This window comes from Pan troglodytes, chromosome 4 (assembly GCF_028858775.2).
Source record: "Pan troglodytes isolate AG18354 chromosome 4, NHGRI_mPanTro3-v2.0_pri, whole genome shotgun sequence".
NCBI lineage: Eukaryota > Metazoa > Chordata > Mammalia > Primates > Hominidae > Pan > Pan troglodytes.
Window position 1 is genome coordinate 53715227 of NC_072402.2, and position 18995 is coordinate 53734221.

At 36.4% G+C, this 18995-nt stretch overlaps 1 protein-coding gene and 1 pseudogene across 7 annotated transcripts in view; both read left to right on the plus strand.

The window, feature by feature from the left end:
* Positions 1–18995, plus strand: part of ERCC8 (ERCC excision repair 8, CSA ubiquitin ligase complex subunit) — a 71837-nt gene that overhangs the window by 42415 nt on the left and 10427 nt on the right. For all 7 annotated transcript variants that reach the window (XM_003310718.5, XM_063811225.1, XM_054684351.2 and 4 more), the window contains 5 exons: positions 751–817; positions 3535–3635; positions 4868–4992; positions 12188–12385; positions 15757–15837. In XM_003310718.5, the coding sequence (XP_003310766.2) occupies positions 751–817; positions 3535–3635; positions 4868–4992; positions 12188–12385; positions 15757–15837 (572 nt within the window). The remainder of the gene's footprint in view (positions 1–750; positions 818–3534; positions 3636–4867; positions 4993–12187; positions 12386–15756; positions 15838–18995) is intronic.
* LOC104006431 (guanine nucleotide-binding protein-like 3-like protein) lies at positions 9510–11442 on the plus strand (annotated as a pseudogene).

The window sequence follows — 18995 nt, forward strand, 5'->3', positions numbered from 1 at the left end:
GAAAAATATATTGAAGTAATTATTTGGTAAAGGTGTATTTAAATTATTCTTGCTACTTTTATCAGTATTAGATTGTCTAATTCTAAACAATGAAAAGATAGAATATAATTTATGTATTTTGACTCATCTCAAAGAAACACATAACAAATATATTAAGAAAAGTTGATGAGATAGATAGCATTTTTTGACATTATTATGAATTTTTATTAATATAAGCTGGGCAGATGGAAAAGTCTGATGTGAATAGTTCAGTTAGCTAAAAGTGAATTAAAATATTGAAATCACCCTTTGAACTTATCACCTGTGCTTTCTAGAAAAAAACATTTTATATAAATGCTTTTCTACAAGCATGAGTTAAAGTAGGTTTCTCTTATAACTTTATGAGAAATTGGAAAACATTTTTATCCTTTAAAATGTTTATCTTATATGTTTTATTACAGTAATTGAGCTTGAGTTATATGGATTTACTGACATAAGCTAACAACTGTATTTAAAAAGAAAGACTTACTTAACTCTGTTTTTTCCAAAGCAAAACCAGTTCTTTTACAATAAAATACCATATGTTTGAAATACCCCTGTAAACTTCACATTAGCATTGAAACATCGATTATTATAAATCTGAAAAATGGTCATATCTATTCACATTGAATATTTGGCCTCACTTTCTTCAGAATCAGGCAAAACTATTGGCACTTTATCTTCTGATTTTTCAGATATCTTGCAAGACTTTTCATATAGTTGTATTTGCAGGTCACAGACAAGAAATATTAGCAGTTTCCTGGTCTCCACGTTATGACTATATCTTGGCAACGGCAAGGTAAAATTTAACTTATTTGCTTTTGAAGTTAGTAATTAATAATAAGCATTTTGAAAAGTCTACATTTTATGTAATGTATATATTTTAGCATATTTAATTATTAATTCACTCCTTTAAAATGAAGTATTAACTTAGAAATTTTAATTCATGTCACCAAAAGAAATCTTCCTTTGTATCCTAATTCTAATCCTATCCACCTTCAAGGTGTTTCACCTTAGAACACAGAGGAACTGTGTTGTGTCATTCTTACACACAAATGTATAACACGGTGCTAATTTTTAAATAGAGCATTTTTATTCATTATCTTTAACCTGGAGTTATTTTGAATTTGATATAACATATCCACACATTCATTGATTCAATTTTCTAATATTTAATGACTTCCTCCCACGTGTCAAGCATTGTGCTAGGGACACAGAGGTAACCAAGGCTTTGAAAAACCAACAATCTAATGATCTAATGAGGCATATAGTCAAAAATCAGTGATTACAGGGCATCCTGAAAAATGCTTTAATAGAGGTACATCTCTGGTAGGTGTAATATAGGAAAAGAAAGCAGGATCACTTAACTCTGAGAGGATCAAAAGATGTGGGGAGGTTTATTTTTCACTGGAGTAAAAGAGTATTGCATATTTATCTGCTGGGGAAAGAGTACCAGTAGAGAGAAACAGGTGAAGATAAGAAATGGAGGGAATAATTGGTGCATTAGGTCCTTGAATACACAGAAGTGGGTAGTATCAAGGATCCAGATGAGGGTGGAGGGGACACCTAGTTTGGCACATGAAGAGCACTGTGAGACTAAATGGAAAGAGGAAAAGGTGGACGTGAATACAGTTAATTTTGTAGCTTTGGCAGAGAAGCTCAAGAAATTCAGACTTAACGGCTTCTCTTGGTTTTTAGTGGAGTAGAACTTGATGTCATCTCTTGAAAATATAGGAATGAGGATGCAATTTTGAGGAAAGATAGTATGGATCTGGAATAATAGATTGAAAGAGTGAGGGAGCTGATTAAGGGCCCATAGGATTACTGGGCAGTTGCTCCCTGTTGAATATGTAGAGCACAGCTGTACTAAGCCACAGAAATTAAAACATTAAATGAAAGAGACTTGACAATTTTCGGTGTCTACAGGAAAGTACCTAGGTGCCTGAAAATTGTAGAAGTCATGGGTAAAAGGAAAAAAATCACAAAAAGGCTTGTAGGAGGGATCAAGGATCTAATGAAGTAGAAGTATGAGAGTTAGACTAAGAAAATTTAAAAACTGAAGGGATAGGAAGTAGTAATCAAATATTTTTATATTTTTTCATAAAACTTTAAGTAGAAGAAGAATTATTACGAAAGCTATTCATATTAATTTTATAAAGATCTGTGTCTGGATTTTTTTTTAAGTTGCCAGCCCTATCTCCCTGTCACAGTTCAGGCCCCAAAGAAGCTTCTGTTAATAACTGGCAGAATGTGATGTTGAAATTTATGATTTCTGAAGTGCAGCAAGGTCTAGAATGTAGCCATAAGAAGGCTAGCTGAAGAGGTATGAAGGTTAGGAGCTAGGTGCTGGTTATGCTTGGGTGGATTTTACATTTTTTATGCTTAACTTGGTTTTCATCAGATAAGAGGAGAGCTAAGAAGCTTTCAATTATAAGAATACTCCAGGAATTTGAATCAGTACCACAATGGACCTAGTAATCAGTGTTAAAAGTTGGATATGTTCAAATCTAATCTGTTTCAGAAGAGACTTAAATCCTCATACTGATTTCATTTCCTTCACCTGGAAAGAAAGAAAACCAACTTAAGAATGGGTAATGCTAGTTTTTTGCTAACTATTCCAGTTGGCTAGGTTTGATGGTCATCTGTGAAAAGAATCGAGGTTATAGAAACCAGTAAACCTTGTGTGTATATTTTTTTTAAAAATTTAAATAAAAAATAGGCTTATAAAAATGTAATGCTCTCTCTTATTAAAATGGCATTGATAAGCCCCCTGGGTTACAATATTGTTGAGGTCCTTGTGAGGACATGATAGCATCAGTTGAACTGATTAGGAGCACGTCGGATTGCCAGGCATTTTTCTTTAGAAATAATCTAGAAGCTGAAATAGATGTCTGATCATAGATTTGCCTTTCTTCTTTTTGCTTACTTGAAAGAAAATGAAAGTAAGTGTCTAATTTCTAGAAGACATTAAATATAGTTCTCATATATCTGGCAAAGATTGATTTGAGTATAGGAAACCAAATGGAAATGCATTGTCCTCATTATTCACCTTACACTTACCGTTTTTTATATAAAAAGAAAAAAACACCAAATCATACCAAATGGATTCTTGAGCAAAGTGAAATTAGTTAATTGCTTGTCTTGACAGCATTTGGATAACAAGCAGTAGAAAAGGTATGGTAAGGAACTTACTTGGAACAAGTTACAAGCCTTTCTGGTCCTTGGGAGAAAAGATGCTCATGTAATTTAAAACAATATAAAAAGCAGCAAAATTTTGTTCTTGTTATCTGGAAAAGAAAGGTTACTTTTTTTTTTTTTTGCTATTTACTCACTTATTTGAGCTACTGTTGACTATTGAATATTTGCTGAAAAGGCAGAAGTTCAACAACCCTAATGTATGAATACATATGTACCTATATAACGAGACCTCTGTGTGCCATAAAATTAGAAAGGTGGGTGAGGGGTACAGTCATTGTCCTAGCTACATATGTCAATGTAACATTTATTTCTTCTCAGTGCTGACAGTAGAGTAAAATTATGGGATGTGAGAAGAGCATCAGGATGTTTGATTACTCTTGATCAACATAATGGGAAAAAGTCACAAGCTGTTGAATCAGGTAAGGAAGAACGCATTAATAAATATGACAATGATAGTATTTTTTTACATTGAAAATTTTTAATTGAAGCCACATAATAAACGCATATTGACAAATTGCAAACTTTATGATTTTTCAAAAGGCATTCATCGTATATCACTTTCTTAATTTACATAAACTGAATTATGATTCTCTTTCTTTAAGATACAAATAAAAATGGCAGTTTCATTTGCCCCCAAATTTTCAAAAGTAGAAATTTTTGTGAATTAACTTGCTTTACTTGTTTTGTTTTTGCTCCATTGAGGCCAACTATACATATTCAATGCCATTTAAAAAGTCACAATAAATTACAGAAATAGTAACATTTTGTGGCCATTGTATCAATATAAAATTGTGTTAAATGTGAGTCAGCTGCAATCCATGTGACAAAGTACCTAAACTGCATTTTTACAGTAGAATTTAATTCCTGTGTAGAAATTTTGATATAGAATTAATTCTGGACCAGAAATATATTAGAATGATCTATATAAAACCTATAATTGTTTTATGTAATTTCTTAACAACTATAGTTTTATGTAGTTTCTACATAAAACTATATAAAACAATCACAAAGTTTAAAAACTATATAAAACAATCATAGGTTTTATATAGTTCATTCTAATATATTTCATATATTAGAATTTATATAGTTTTTTAAAAAACCTTATGAAACATGTAAACTATATAAAACATGTTTTATATGTTTTTAAATTAATTAGGCTATTTTAGAATTATGCTTTCTCAAACTTGTTAATTTTGTAAGTGATATAAATTTTGAGACTACAACAGTCATCCTTTCCCTGTTTTTTTTTTAATGGAAAACACTAGAATTATTGATTTTAATAGTCCATAGAATGATTTTTAGGTTAGCAATAAAAATATATGAGAGATGAAAGGCATTTAATTTTAAATTTTAGTGTTAAGCTACACATTTAATTGAATTTCATGGCACAATATCCTTGCTGGAAAAAAAACGTATGTTAGGCAGAAATTTTTTCCCTTTTTTTTTTTGTTTTCCTCTATTTTTATGGTTCTGATTTATATAGCTTATCCTATTCAAATAATCTGAAGGGTTGGTTAATTTTAAGTATAATCTACTTACATTTTTTAAGTAACTCAAGTAGTTGTCCTTTAATATGTTCAATTATATCATCAAACATTAAATATGTCCTGAATACAAGAACAGATAAACTGAACTATGTTTTTCATTGCAGCAAACACTGCTCATAATGGGAAAGTTAATGGCTTATGTTTTACAAGTGATGGACTTCACCTCCTCACTGTTGGTACAGATAATCGAATGAGGCTCTGGAATAGTTCCAATGGAGAAAACACACTTGTAAGAGATTTTTAAGTATATATTTGGGTATAAATTAAGAAATGGATCTGTGACATACACTTGATTTTTTTATATATTTAACTCATTTATTCCCTTTTAATCACAGCTGTTTTTAAAAATGTGTTTCTACTATGTGGACTAGTAATTCTCAACTCAGGACAACCCACCCTTACCCACTACCTACCACATTCCCCCTACTTAGCAGAGAATCACTGTTCAACTGAGCCACTGTTCTCAATGGGAGTGCAAAGCGTAGTAGAGAAAAATAAAAGACTGAGGACTACTGATATAAATTAAAGATATGAAGCTAAGTAATCAAATTTTATATAGGTTGAGTATCCCTAATCTGAAAATCTGAAATCTGAAATGTTCCAAAATCTGAAACTTTTTGAGTGCTAGCATGACACACAAAGGAAGTGCTCATTGGAACATTTCAGATTTTGAATATTCAGATTAGGGATGTTCAGGCAGTAAAGCAAATATTCTAAAATCCAAAATACTTCTAGTCCAAATCATTTTGGATGGGGATACTTAACCTGTACTATATATGACTTATAAACAAAATTTACAGTGAATTTTATAGTACCAGAATATGTAGTACTTTATTTAATACTACTGGAATAAATATATTTCGAAGGTGCTATATTCTTATGTGGCTATTAATTTCTAGTACTTGTTTTTATGTATGTTATAGTCTTATCAGATATGCCTATGGTTTAATAATTTTCAGAATAAACTACTAAAAGCTTATAATTTGGTGATAATAATAATAGCTAATATTTATTGAGAGCTTGTATGTCAGATACTGTGCTAATAATAATTAGCATTTAATTTGCCAGGCAGTATTAGACAGCAGTGGGCAAAACATGGAAAAGTCCTATCCTCATGGAGCTTACATTTCAGCAAGAGTATGAAAGGCATCAATCAATTAATAGATGGACAGATGGATAAATTATATATTAGATTAGGTAAGGACTATGAAGAAAAGCAAAGCAGAGAAAGGAGCACAGGAAATATTGGGACGTTGGAGTTGCTGTTTCACATAGGGAAGTCAGGGTAGGCTTCACTAAGGTGACATTTGGCCTGAAGGAAATGGGGAAGTGGCTCATTAGTTGTTTGCTGGGGGATATCATTCTAGTCAGGGAAAGAAAAAAGGTACAAAGACCCTGAGGCGAGAACTTCCTTGGGATACGCAAGGAAGAGCTAAGAGGTTCTTGCGTTGGAATATGAAGGGAATAACAGATGAGGAACAGAAGGAACTAGGGTGCCAGATCATATGGGCCCTGCAAGCCTTTGTAAGGGGTCAGGATTTTCTCTGGGTGAGATGGAAAGCCACTAAAGGCTTGTGAGTGGAGAAGTGACAGGATCACTCTGGAAGAGTAGCTGGGCATGTGTGTCAAAGTTTAATGTGATAAATATAAATGGTACTGAATGTATATATAAATTGTTCATGTGGTTCTATTCCATTTTTCTTTCCTTCTTGAAGGTGAGTCTCATGCCCTTTGGATTTTTTCTATTAAGTCCGTATCTAAAATAATGTATTGAAAATGGATAATACATTTTACAGTGGACTTGATCAAAGTAAAAGTAATTCATGCATAGATAACTAAGGTATCCCAGAAACTGACCTACATAGAATACTTACGGTTGATACCAGAAAAGATTACTTTAAGGGGAAACACACTGTCTTCAGATTTTTAAAGAGCTATCAGATAGAACCACTCCTGCCATTTAGTAACTTCTTTTTTTTATTTTAAAGTTGACAGGCCAGGCACGGTCGCTCACACCTGTAATCCCAGCACTTTGGGAGGCGGAGGTGGGTGGATCACGAGGTCAGGAGATCAAGACCATCCTGGCTAACACGACGAAACCCCGTCTCTACTAGAAATACAAAAAATTAGCCAGGTGGTGGGCACCTGTAGTCCCAGCTACTCGGAAGGCTGACACAGGAGAATCGCTTGAACCCGGGAGGTGGAGGTTGCGGTGAGCCGAGATCGCGCCATTGCACTCCAGCCTGGGCAACAAGAGCGAAACTCCGTCTTAAACAAAAAAGAAATATTAATATGAGTTCGAGACCAGCCTGACCAACATGGAGAAACCCCATCTCTACTAAAAGTACAAAATTAGCCGGGCATGGTGGCGCATGCCTGTAATTCCAGCTATTTGGGGGCTGAGGCAGGAGAATCGCTTGAACCTGGGAGGCAGAGGTTGCGGTGAGCCGAGAGCATGCCATTGCACTGCAGCCTGGGCAATAAGAGCGAAAACTCCGTCTCAAAAAAAAAAAAAAAAGAAATATTAATATGACATTAAGTTGCAGGATGGATTGGAGGAAGAAACCCTAAGGACAAGACAAAAGTTAATGCCCTGGTTCAATATTCATACCTCATTCAACACTTTCCAGTTCATATTTGGGAAGGAATGTGGTATACTGGAAAGACCATAGGTTTTATAACTAGGTGTCCTGAGAAACAAATGTGAATAAGGCCATCACAGTCTAGCAGTTTATAATTTTTCCAGGGGGACCAGTGAAATACTAGTTGAAAACTGTTTTGTATTTTTTCTTCGTCACCCCACCCCCATATCATTGTGCAAATTGTTGCACATGTCGGATCAGAAGACACAAATGAGGGAATGTTATATTTTTAAACATGTATAGGAATTAATCTAGGAACTTACTGAATACCTTTGTGTTCCAGGTGCTTTCATATGGATTATTTCATTTGCTTTTTCACAATACATAACTCTATAAGTAAATGATGTTATTTCCGTTTAACAGATAAGAAGAATGAAATGAAGTGGTTAAATCATTATTCATAAGGGGCAAAAAAAAGATGAGTGTTTAAAACCCAAGTCCACCGAAATGAGTTTAATATTTAACCCACTATACTGCTACTGCCATGAGGTAGCTAAATGCATGTACCCATTTCTGGCACAAGTTAGCCTAAAGGGAAAGTAAGCCAAGTGTAGTATCCATAGATTATTAGCATATATCCATTTTGACCTCAGTGTTTTTATTTATGTATATATATACATACACATACACACACACTTATCTAACCTATAGAAAAAAAAGTGAATCACTTTTTTTTTTTTTTTTTTTTTTTTGAGGTGGAGTCTCGCTTTGTTGCCCAGGCTGGAGGGCAGTGGCGCCATCTTGGCTCACTGCAGCCTCCACCTCCCAGGTTCAAGCAATTCTCTCTCTCAGCCTCCTGAGTAGCTGGGATTACAGGTACCTGCCACCAGGCCTGGCTAATATTTTTGTGTTTTTTGCAGAGATGGGATTTCACCATCTTGGCCGGGCTGGTGTTGAACTCCTGATCTTGTGATCCGCCTGCCTCGGCCTCCCAAACTGCTGGGATTACAGGAGTGAGACCACGCCCAGCTGACAAATCACTATTTAAACTTCAATATTAGCCCTGACGACAGTGGATTTTGTTGATATGCATGATCATGATTCCCAAATGATTAGTTACTGGTTTTACACTCACCCCAAGCTTATCAAAATTATTATCAGGAAGTAAACCCATCAACTTATTTAGCCCAAAGCTTCTCAAATTTGCATGAGTGTTTACCTAGGGATTACCTAGGGATCTTGTTAAAATGAAGATTATTTTCGGTAGGATTGGGGTGGGGCCTGGAAGTCTGCATGTCTGACTGCTTCAGGTGATGCTCACACTGCTGAGCCTGCACACTACACCTTTGGAGTACAAGCAAAGAATTTTAATTTTTGTCCCAAATACATAATTATTTATATAAAGGTAAAACTACAGTGTACACACTATTTATGGTCTGTGCTTTTTTACACTTAGCCTTTATCCCTGTTTTCTGCATAATTTTCATAATTATGATTTATATAAATCATAAAGTTAATGTAACATTATTAGGAATATATACCTATTCTCAGTTATTACCCCATTCTAAATAATACTGGATAGAATTCCTCTGGGCATATAGCTTTTGCTATTTAATTATTTCCTTAAGATAAATTCCCAGCCGGGCGCAGTGGCTCACGCCTGTAATTCCAGCACTTTGGGAGGCCAAGGCGGGCAGATCACGAGGTCAGGAGATCGAGACCATCCTGGCTAACACAGTGAAACCCCGTGTCTACTAAAAATACAAAAAATTAGCCGGGCGTGGTGGCGGTCGCCTGTAGTCCCAGCTACTCAGGAGGCTGAGGCAGGAGAATGGCGTGAACCCGGGAGGCAGAGCTTGCAGTGAGCCTAGATCGCGCCACTGCACTCCAGCCTGGGCGACAGAGCAAGACTCTGTCTCAAAAAAAAAAAAAAAAAAAAAAAAAAGATAAATTCCCAGGAGCAATTACCAGGTCAAGGGGTAAGAATATATTTGCTGTTTAATGGGTAAAATTTTGCAAGATGAAGAGTTCTAGAGATGGATAGTGATGAGAGTTGCACAACAACATGAATGCACTTAATGCCATTGAGTACCATTAAAAATGGTTATGATGGTAAATTTTATATTATGTGTATGAAAAAATGTTTAACTATAAAGAGAAGGGAGAAGCCCCGCCCCCTCGTGGAGACTGCCCAGTGGGCGGAGTCGGGCGCCGCCAGGCTGGCATCCGGAAGCCAGAAGTCCGGAGCCTAGCAGCACAAGAGCGTCTGTTACTCTCTCTTCTCAGATCCCCGCCGGAAGTATAGGAAGAGAGCAAGCGGATTCGAACCTATCTGCTTTCAAGCTGGTCATGATGATGAAACTTAGAAACAAAAATGAAAAGCCAGGTAAAGGTTCCAAGGGCTGTAAGAAGTCTGCAAAACAAAATGGGAAGAAAGCAACCTCCAAAGTGCCCTCTTCTCCTCAGTTTGTTCACTCCAATGATCATGCCAATCGAGAGGCTGAAATAAAGAAGAGGGTTGAGGAGATGAGGGAGAAGCAGCAAGCTGCCCAGGAGCAAGAAAGACAAAAACGCAGGTCTATCAAGAGCTACTGTGAGGATATCCTAAGACGCCAGGAGGAGTTTCAGTGTAAGGAAGAAGTTTTGCAGGAATTAAATATGTTTCCTCAGCCGGATGACGAGGCCACTATGAAGGCTTATTACAACGAGTTCCGTGAGGTGGTAGAATACTCTGATGTGATTCTGGAAGTCCTGGATGCCAGAGACCCATTAGGCTGCTGCTGCTGCTTCCAAATGGGGGAGGCTATCCTATGGGCAGAAGGCAACAAGAAGCTGGTCCTTCTTGAAAAAGATTGACCTGGACCCCAAGGAGGTTGTGAAGTGGCTGGATTACCTTCGGAATGAGTTGCCAACTGTGGCTTTCAAGGCCAGGACCCAGCATCAGGTCAGCTTTGGAGCTGAAAACCTCATGAGGGTTCTGGGGAACTATTGCCGCCTTGGTGAAGTGCGCACCCACATCCATATGGACGTTGTAGGCCTTCCCAATATTGGGAAGAGCAGCCTGATTAAAAGCCTGAAGCACAGCCATGCATGCAGTGTGGGAGCCATTCCTGGGGTCACAAAATTTCATGCAGGAGGTCTACCTGGACAAGTTCATCCGGCTGCTGGATGCTCCAGCCATTGTTCCAGGGCCCAGCTCAGAGGTGGGCACCATCCTGCATAACTGCATCCACATCTAGAGGCTGGCAGACCCCATGACCCCAGTGGAGACCATCTTGCAGTGCTGCAACCTGGAGGAGATTTGCAACTATTACCTTCTCTCTGGATACCAGACTACTGAGCACTTTCTGACGGCAGTGGCCCACCATTTGGGGAAGAAGAGAGACTTACACAGTCAGGAGCAGGCAGCCAAAACTGTCCTAGCTGACTGGGTGAGCGGGAAGATCAGCTTCTATAGACCACCACCACCCACTCACACTCTGCCTGCCCATCTCAGTGCTGAGAATTAAGGAAATGACCAAGGTCTTTGACATTGAGGATACCGAGCAGGTCAATGAAGACACCATGGAATGCTTGGCCACTGGAGAATCTGATGAGCTGTTGGGTGACACAGACCCACTCAAAATGGAGATCAAGTTGCTCCATTCTCCGATGATGGAAATAGCAGATGCCATTGAAGATAAAGCTACTGTGTATAAGATTGGAGATCTCACTGGTTATTGCACCAATCCGAATCGTCATCAGATGGGGTGGGCTAAACTCAATGTAGACCACCACCCTAAAAAAAACAGTAAGGTGGATGTGTGCCCAGTGGACTGCTGCCCAGTACTGCAGAGGATCATGGAGATGGACCCCCTACAACAGGGCCAGGCTCTGGCATCCTCCCTGAAGAGTAAGAATTAACAGAAATGTGCAGATAAAATCCCCAGGGAGCTGTCTGATTCCATGATGTCTGCCCTCCACCTCTCTGGCAATGCTGATGGCAGTGTTGGTAACTAATTGACTGATCTCACTTCCCTTCCGATCCAAGCGCCAGTTCCAGTGGGACGGCAGATTACCAGTGAAATAGTTTGGTTCTCCCTGAAGTATCCGCATATTAAAAGAACCCTTCCCCAACTATGTGTCTTTCCTACCACTGTTCTCTCCACTCTCTCCAGGAAAAAGAGTCCCAAGAGGCTGGAGCTGACAAACCCAATACCCTTTATTTAACCCCTACTCTGTTTTACAACAGAAATAAAAGAAGTATCAGCAGGAAAAAAAAAAAAGAATATGCCCCCCCCAAAAAAATATCATTACCCCCCCCCCAAAAAATACCATTCTTTTGAAAAGAATGGTTTTTGGGGGGTATTAGCCCCCAAAAAAATTCTTGGTGGGGTATTCTTTTGAAAAGAATGTTTTTTGGGAGTATATAATATACACCCCCCCAAAAATATTATTCTTTTGAAAAGAATGGTTGCATTAATAAACCATTTGCCCTTTTAGAAAGAATAGCCAAATTACACTGCCACCAACATGTTTACCTCACTTGTATCACTAATGTCTTACTTTTTTTAATTTTTTGCTAAATGGTCTAAAATGATTCTTCAAGGTTGAAGTCTGTATTTTACTTCTATTAAGATTGAAAAGTAAACATTTACCCCTGTGGTTTTTTACTATTTGTATTTCCTCTTTTGTTAAATGTACATTCATGTCATTGGCCCTTGTTCTGTCAACGTTGAATATTTTCCTTAAATTTAAAAGAGCCCTGTTTATGGCATAATATTTTAAGTATTTCTCCTAGTCTTTGTTGTGTTTTAAATTCAGATTTCAGAGATGAGTAACCTTATTATTTTAATCCTACAGGTGAACTATGGAAAAGTTTGTAATAACAGTAAAAAAGGATTGAAATTCACTGTCTCCTGTGGCTGCAGTTCAGAATTTGTTTTTGTACCATATGGTAGCACCATTGCTGTTTATACAGTTTACTCTGGAGAACAGATAACTATGCTTAAGGGACATTATAAAACTGTTGACTGCTGTGTATTTCAGTCAAATTTCCAGGTAAGAGTGATACAGGAATTTAAAATGTTCAGCTAGCTAGCTTGCCAGACCAGTTATATGTAAAAGAATAAGTTATGATTTTATTCTGAGGAGTTATACTTTTAATCTACATTTGTAGTAGGATTTATTTAATAGAGAATAGCACAGCCTAGATTGTTAGAGAGCATACAATGTATGAATGAATCAATATAATACTGTGCAACTTGATTGGTATAAATTCTGTTTCTTTTGCATATGACCTTCATTTATTTAACAACTGAAAATCTGTGGTGAATTAAAATAATTTCTTGAAACAATCTTTTGGGTAAGAAATGAAATATAGGCATTTAATCATAAAATGTAATTTGTATATGTTGGTTTATGTATGTGTGGATGATCTATTCTTCCTTATTTTCTACCAATGGCTAGTAAAGGGAGGTTTTGAAGTTAATACAACCTATATAATTTCTTAAATACTCTGGCTTTTGTTTGTTGGTTTTACATCCAGATCTTTTCACATCACCAATGGAGCAGATGGTTTTTCATTTTTTCAGAGAACATTTGCACAAATTACCTCATGCACTTCTTTAAATGAGTATAATATTGCAAGATAGTTGGTATTTTCCCTGTTTTGTAGGTAAGGAAAATGAAACTCATGTAAGTTAAATACTGATATAATGAACATTACAGATAATTAGAGCTCAAGGAGACTATCACTTTGAATCTCCTATTCATTCATTCATTAATACTGATTGCCTAATTTGTGCCTGACACTGTGCTGTAAGATATATAGACCTGATTTTTCAGCCAGTACATACCATTATGGCAGTATTCATTATTAAAATATATAAATATTTATATATCCTACTGGCTGGTAAACAGCTGCTGCACCAAGCCCCCAAGCGACCTCCAGCCTCAGCCCCTTCCCTGGGACCTCTTAGACATCACCTTAACCCAGCAACTAAAAGGGGACCTACAAGACCCTACTCCAACCCTATAGCCAGTATCTCTTTTTATTAGTCAATAAAAAGGTATATCCCATTTGTTAAACATTTTTAGTGTTCTGAGAGAAGAAAACGAAAGCACCAGAGAGGTGACGTGACTTGCCCCTAACCTGCAAGTAGTTACTGATAAAGCATGTGTTTGTATTCAAAGAAATTCTTAAAATATTGTCCCTCCTTTCTTTGCAAAGTTACTTAGAGACACAGCCGAAATTTCATCCCAGGTACTCTAACCACAAATTATTTCTTTCTACCAAATTGGAGCTTCTCTAATACGTGTGCCTAGAATGGATTAAAATCGTGCCAATGGCTGCGCACAGTGGCTCATGCCTGTAATCCCAGCACTTTGGGAGGCTGAAAGCATCACTTGAGCCCAGGAGTTCCAGGCCAGCCTAGGTGACAGAATGAGGCCCTGTATTTTTCAAAAAATCAAAAAATCAGCCAGGTGTGGTGGTATATGCCTGTAGTCCCAGCTGTGCAGGAGGCTGAAGCAAGAGGATTGCTTGAGTCCAGGAGATTGAGTGAGCCGTGTTCACACCACTGCACTCCAACATGGGCAACAGAATATAAATTCATGAATCTAGGCTGGGATAAGCAAGTAAATTAATAAATTGAAAATTTGATGAGGAATGAGATATTTATATAATCTCAACGTATCACCCTACAAAATATGAAGTACAAACTAAAAAGATTAATTTTACCCTGAAGGAGCCTGGCACATATCACCTTCATCAAATAATCTAAGTTAGCATCCCAGTTATGGGACATCACTTCTGTGATATTCCTGGCCAAATTGGATCACTCAAATTTAATCATGAGGAAACATAAAACAAGCCAAATGTGAAGGGCAGTCTACAAAGTAACTGCTGTATATCTTCAAAATTATCAAAGTCAGAAAAGCCAAAGAGACTGAAGAACTGTTCCAGCTTGAAAACTAAAGAGACTTGACGACTAAGTGCAGCATGTGATTTTTAACTGGTCCCTTTTGCTATAAAGGACAGTATTGGAACAAATAATGAAACATGAATGTGGTCTTTAGATGGTGGTAATAATATGATTTTGTTGGTTACTTTGTAACTATAAGGGGAAGTACCCTTGTTCACAGGAAAAATACACTGAATTATTCAAGAGTAATAAGGCCTAATGTTGGCAACTTACTCTCATATGATTCAAGGGGGAAAAGAAGTCTTTTGGACTGCACTTGTAACTTACATTTTGAGATTGTTTTTTAAGAAAATCGAATTGCCCAAATGAACTCCTCCATCTATCACAGATACTTCAAGGCTTAATGTAAATCCTTCTATCTAAGTGTTCTTTGTTAGTCATTCTAATTTAAATGTTGCTGCTTTCAATATCTCTTTCTTGAACATCTACAGAATTTCCTTTATGTCTTCACTGGGTGTGTTAGTACTTATTGTGAATTGCTCTATTAGCTTATCTGACCAACTTATCTTGGGCATTACCTGGCCTTCTCAGGGGAATAAAATTATTCAAGGGCACTGAACATATATATCTTTGCATCAGCCACAGTTAGTGTAACCTTATAGTCTAGATTTTGTGATACAGTCAACAAAATTTTGTTTTATTTAGGAAATTTGATAATGTATATCTAATAATTATTTAAATCTACATTTTCTATAAATTACTATATAATCTTATTTTCCCTTTTCCCACATCCTTACTTAGATAAAAAACACAATTATACCATGCCTCACATTGTTTTTGAGATGTACAATAATAAAAATAAATTGTATGAAACAGCAGAGGAAAAAAGCCAATATAACATATTTCTTCGGTTTTGTTGGGGAGGGGCATGAGCATTGTTCAGCCATAAGCAAACAGCGTATCTGTAGACATTGACATAGGCTGTGCATCACCCCAAGCTTCCCCTTATGAAGTAAACTTCTCAACAGGCATGGGATATACATCTTCAAGCTCTTCTGTTGAATTGCAGCCAGTTAGGCAGCTGTAAGTTAAATAAAACTTTTTGAGAACTTGGCCTATTTTAGTAGAAGCTCATATGGTTTCTTCACTGAAGTCTTTATTGAAGCTCAGTTATTTGGACACAGAAAGACAAACTATTTTTTTCTTTCTCTGACATTAGAAATATATGGATACTACAATTGATAAAACTGCTAGGATTTGGGGTGTGTTTGTAAAATTTTCACACCATTAGTAAGCTCTGACAAATCCTAATACTATTTTTAAATACAAAACAAAGCTTTACTAACAAAGAAACAAAGGAAAAACAGCATTGGCCTAGTTTCTTTAGGGAGTAGAAATAGCATTAATCTAATTATTATGACCTAATTATTTCAAAAATGATATAATTCATTTCAGTTTGATATCAGCTCTTGATCCACAGTATCATCTTTGCCTTCTGTGTTATAGGAACTTTATAGTGGTAGCAGAGACTGCAACATTCTGGCTTGGGTTCCATCCTTATATGAACCAGTTCCTGATGATGATGAGGTAAATATTATTTTCACAAATGGTACAGTGACTTCTAAATCATAAGAAATAATGTTTTGTTACTTTATGTGAGAGAGACTTTTAAAGCATTTCTTGCCAGTGGCATGCACCTATAGTCCCAGGTACCTGGGAGACTGAGGCAAGATGATCACTTGAGCCCAGAAATCAAGACCAGCCTGGGCAATGTAGTGAGACCCCATCTCAGAACAACAACAACAAAAAAGCATTTCTTGGTAATTTCTGTAAAAATAATTCGACTATTTTAATACATTTGGAAAATTCAGAAAAATATCAAAAGAAGAACATAAAATTCCTCAAGTCAAATTAATCAATATTAACATTTTGATTTGTTTCATAACTGTTTTTTCCTATGCATATGTTTTTTAACATAGTTCATATCATGGTTGGACATTCAACTTGGTATCTCACTTTTCTCATTAACATTGTACAATAAGCCTTTTTTCATGTCATTAATAACTATGTGTAAACATTTTTAATGATATTCTGTCATTGATAAAAGCAATTCAAATATTTACCTACTTGGAGGCATTTCTGTTGATTATTGTAAACATCAAGGTAAATATCTGTTCAAAAATTGTTAATATTTCTGACTATGTCTTTAGATAGATTCCTAAAAGTGGAATTATCTCTTAAATTATTATATATCACTTTTTTTCTTTTCTTTTCTTTTTTCATTTTTATTTTTATTTTTATTTTTATTTTTTTGAGATGGAGTCTCACTCTGTCGCCCAGGCTGGAGTGCAGTGGCGTGATCTCGGCTCACTGCAACTTTTGCCTCCTGGGTTCAAGCAATTATCCTGCCTCAGCCTCCCAAGTAGCTGGGATTACAGGTGCCCGCCACCACGCCTGGCTAATTTTTGTATTTTTAGTAGAGATGTGGTCTCACCATGTTTGTCAGGCTGGTCTTCAACTCCTGACCTCAAGTGATCCACCTGCCTTGGCCTCCCAAAGTGCTGGGATTACAGGCATGAGCCACTACCCCCAGCCGACATTTTTAAGACTTTGTTCTCATGTGAAATTTTACCAGTTTACACTCCTACCAGCAGTCTGACAGTGCCTTTCATAGAACATAAATCAGTATAAGCATGACAGTGTAAATAAAGACCTTAAAAACGCAGTAGGTAAACAAAGATGAACAAGGCCATTGTCCCTGACCTAAAGTAATAGCCTCTGTATTTTTTTTTAACTTTCACATCAAGCAGTAGGAAGATAGAGGCTGTTTAAAGGTGGTTTCTCTCCCACCAAGGTTTATTCTCCTAATAATCATCCTCATTTATCTTAATTTCTACAATATAAAAAGTCTAAAAGCAATGTCTAAAAACAATGTTTATATATATATACATATATATATACATATATTTCTTTAAGTTGGAAATATAAATAATGTAGTTGGAAATACCTTAAGGTAATCTTAACCAAGTCATAGTAAAAGCATCTTAAATGGAGGTGGAGGAAAAGTTATTGATAGAGCACGTTTGACATTCAAAAAACATTTTTCATATACTGTGTTTAGTTCCTTTATGAAAAAAGGACTATGTCAAAAACCACATGAAAATATAATTTGTATAGAGGTGGTGGATAGCATCTCACAGCTATTGACAATATATATTTCATACCTAAATTTTCAACTGCTAAGGTTTACTGCTGTGTAAACCTGTGAATTATTTTCTTTTGTCCTTAATCCAAATAAAGAGAAAAAAATAGCTTTTGATAAATCTTTAAGTAGCTACCCAATGCCATATGCATACTTCCAGATTTTATCACTTCTAATTTGGTTTATTGTGGCTTGATTAACTTTAGCATACAGCTGCTTTTGGTGTCAGAATATTCTTCTGTATAAAGCTTAATATGGTCAAATAATTAGGTTTAGCCATTTATTTTACATTTCTTTATGTAATTATTGTGTCCTGCTCTTTGGGAATTGCTGTATACATTAAACCCAAGTTAACACTGTAAGCCATGTTAGGAAATATAACATTTTATTTACCAAATGAAAACAGTAAAAATAAACGAAAAGTAAATCTATAGTGACTTATGTATAGAAAAGGATGCTAGAAGAATACTAAATTGTTTAATTCTTAAAGATAATATGTGGCCAGGTGTGGTGGCTCACATCTGTAATCCCAGCACTTTGAGAGGCTGAGGTGGGAGAATCTCTTGAGTCCAGGAGTTCAAGACCAGCCTAGGCAACATAGAAAGACCCCATCTCTACAAAAAATAAACAAAATTAGCCAGGTTTGGTGGCTTTACACTTATAGTTCCAGCTACTTAAGAGGGTGAGGTGGGAGGATCACTTGAGCCCAAGAGTTCAAGGCTACAGTGAGCCACAATTGCACCACTATACTCCAGCCTGGGTGACAGAGTGAGATCTTGACTCAAAGGAAAAAAAAAAGATAATATGTGACTGACGCCTTATTTCCTTGTTATGTCATTATAGTGATAGTTTGAACTCTTCGTGTAAACAAACTTTTGTATATGAGAAATTAAGCAAAACAAGTTAGAAAATCACTTAGAGATATACAAATATCAAGTTGAGTTTTGTATTTGTTTTAGAGCTATAAAACCTTACCTTTTAAAATGTCGTGTTCATATATTTTGAGATAGCAGTCATTCTCATATTAATATAAAATGGTATGTGCTAAGGTTATTTCCATAAAATTTTAGCTTGAAACATTCCGGTGAATATAGGCAGAACATGAATGTGATCATGATGCGGATCCCAGTAGAATAGTCTGTCCAGAAGATCCTATTCCTTACATGTATGTTTAGAATTTAAGCCATGTTTAAAAGTGCTTTTATCCCAACTACAAAATAAGTATATTTATTTGATATTTATTTCCCAAAGAGGCAGTATACCACACTAGAAAACAAACAAAAAAACACACACACATATACATACACATAGTCTTTTTTTTTTTTTTTTTTTTGAGAAGGAGTCTTGCTCTGTCACCCAGGCTGGAGTGCAGTGGCACGATCTCGGTTCACTGCAAGCTCCGCCTCCTGGGTTCACGTCATTCTCCTGGCTCAGCCTCCTGAGTAGCTGGGACTACAGGCGCCCACCACCACGCCCGGCTAATTTTTTGTATTTTTAGTGGAGATGGGGTTTCACAATTCACAGGATGGTCTCGATCTCCTGA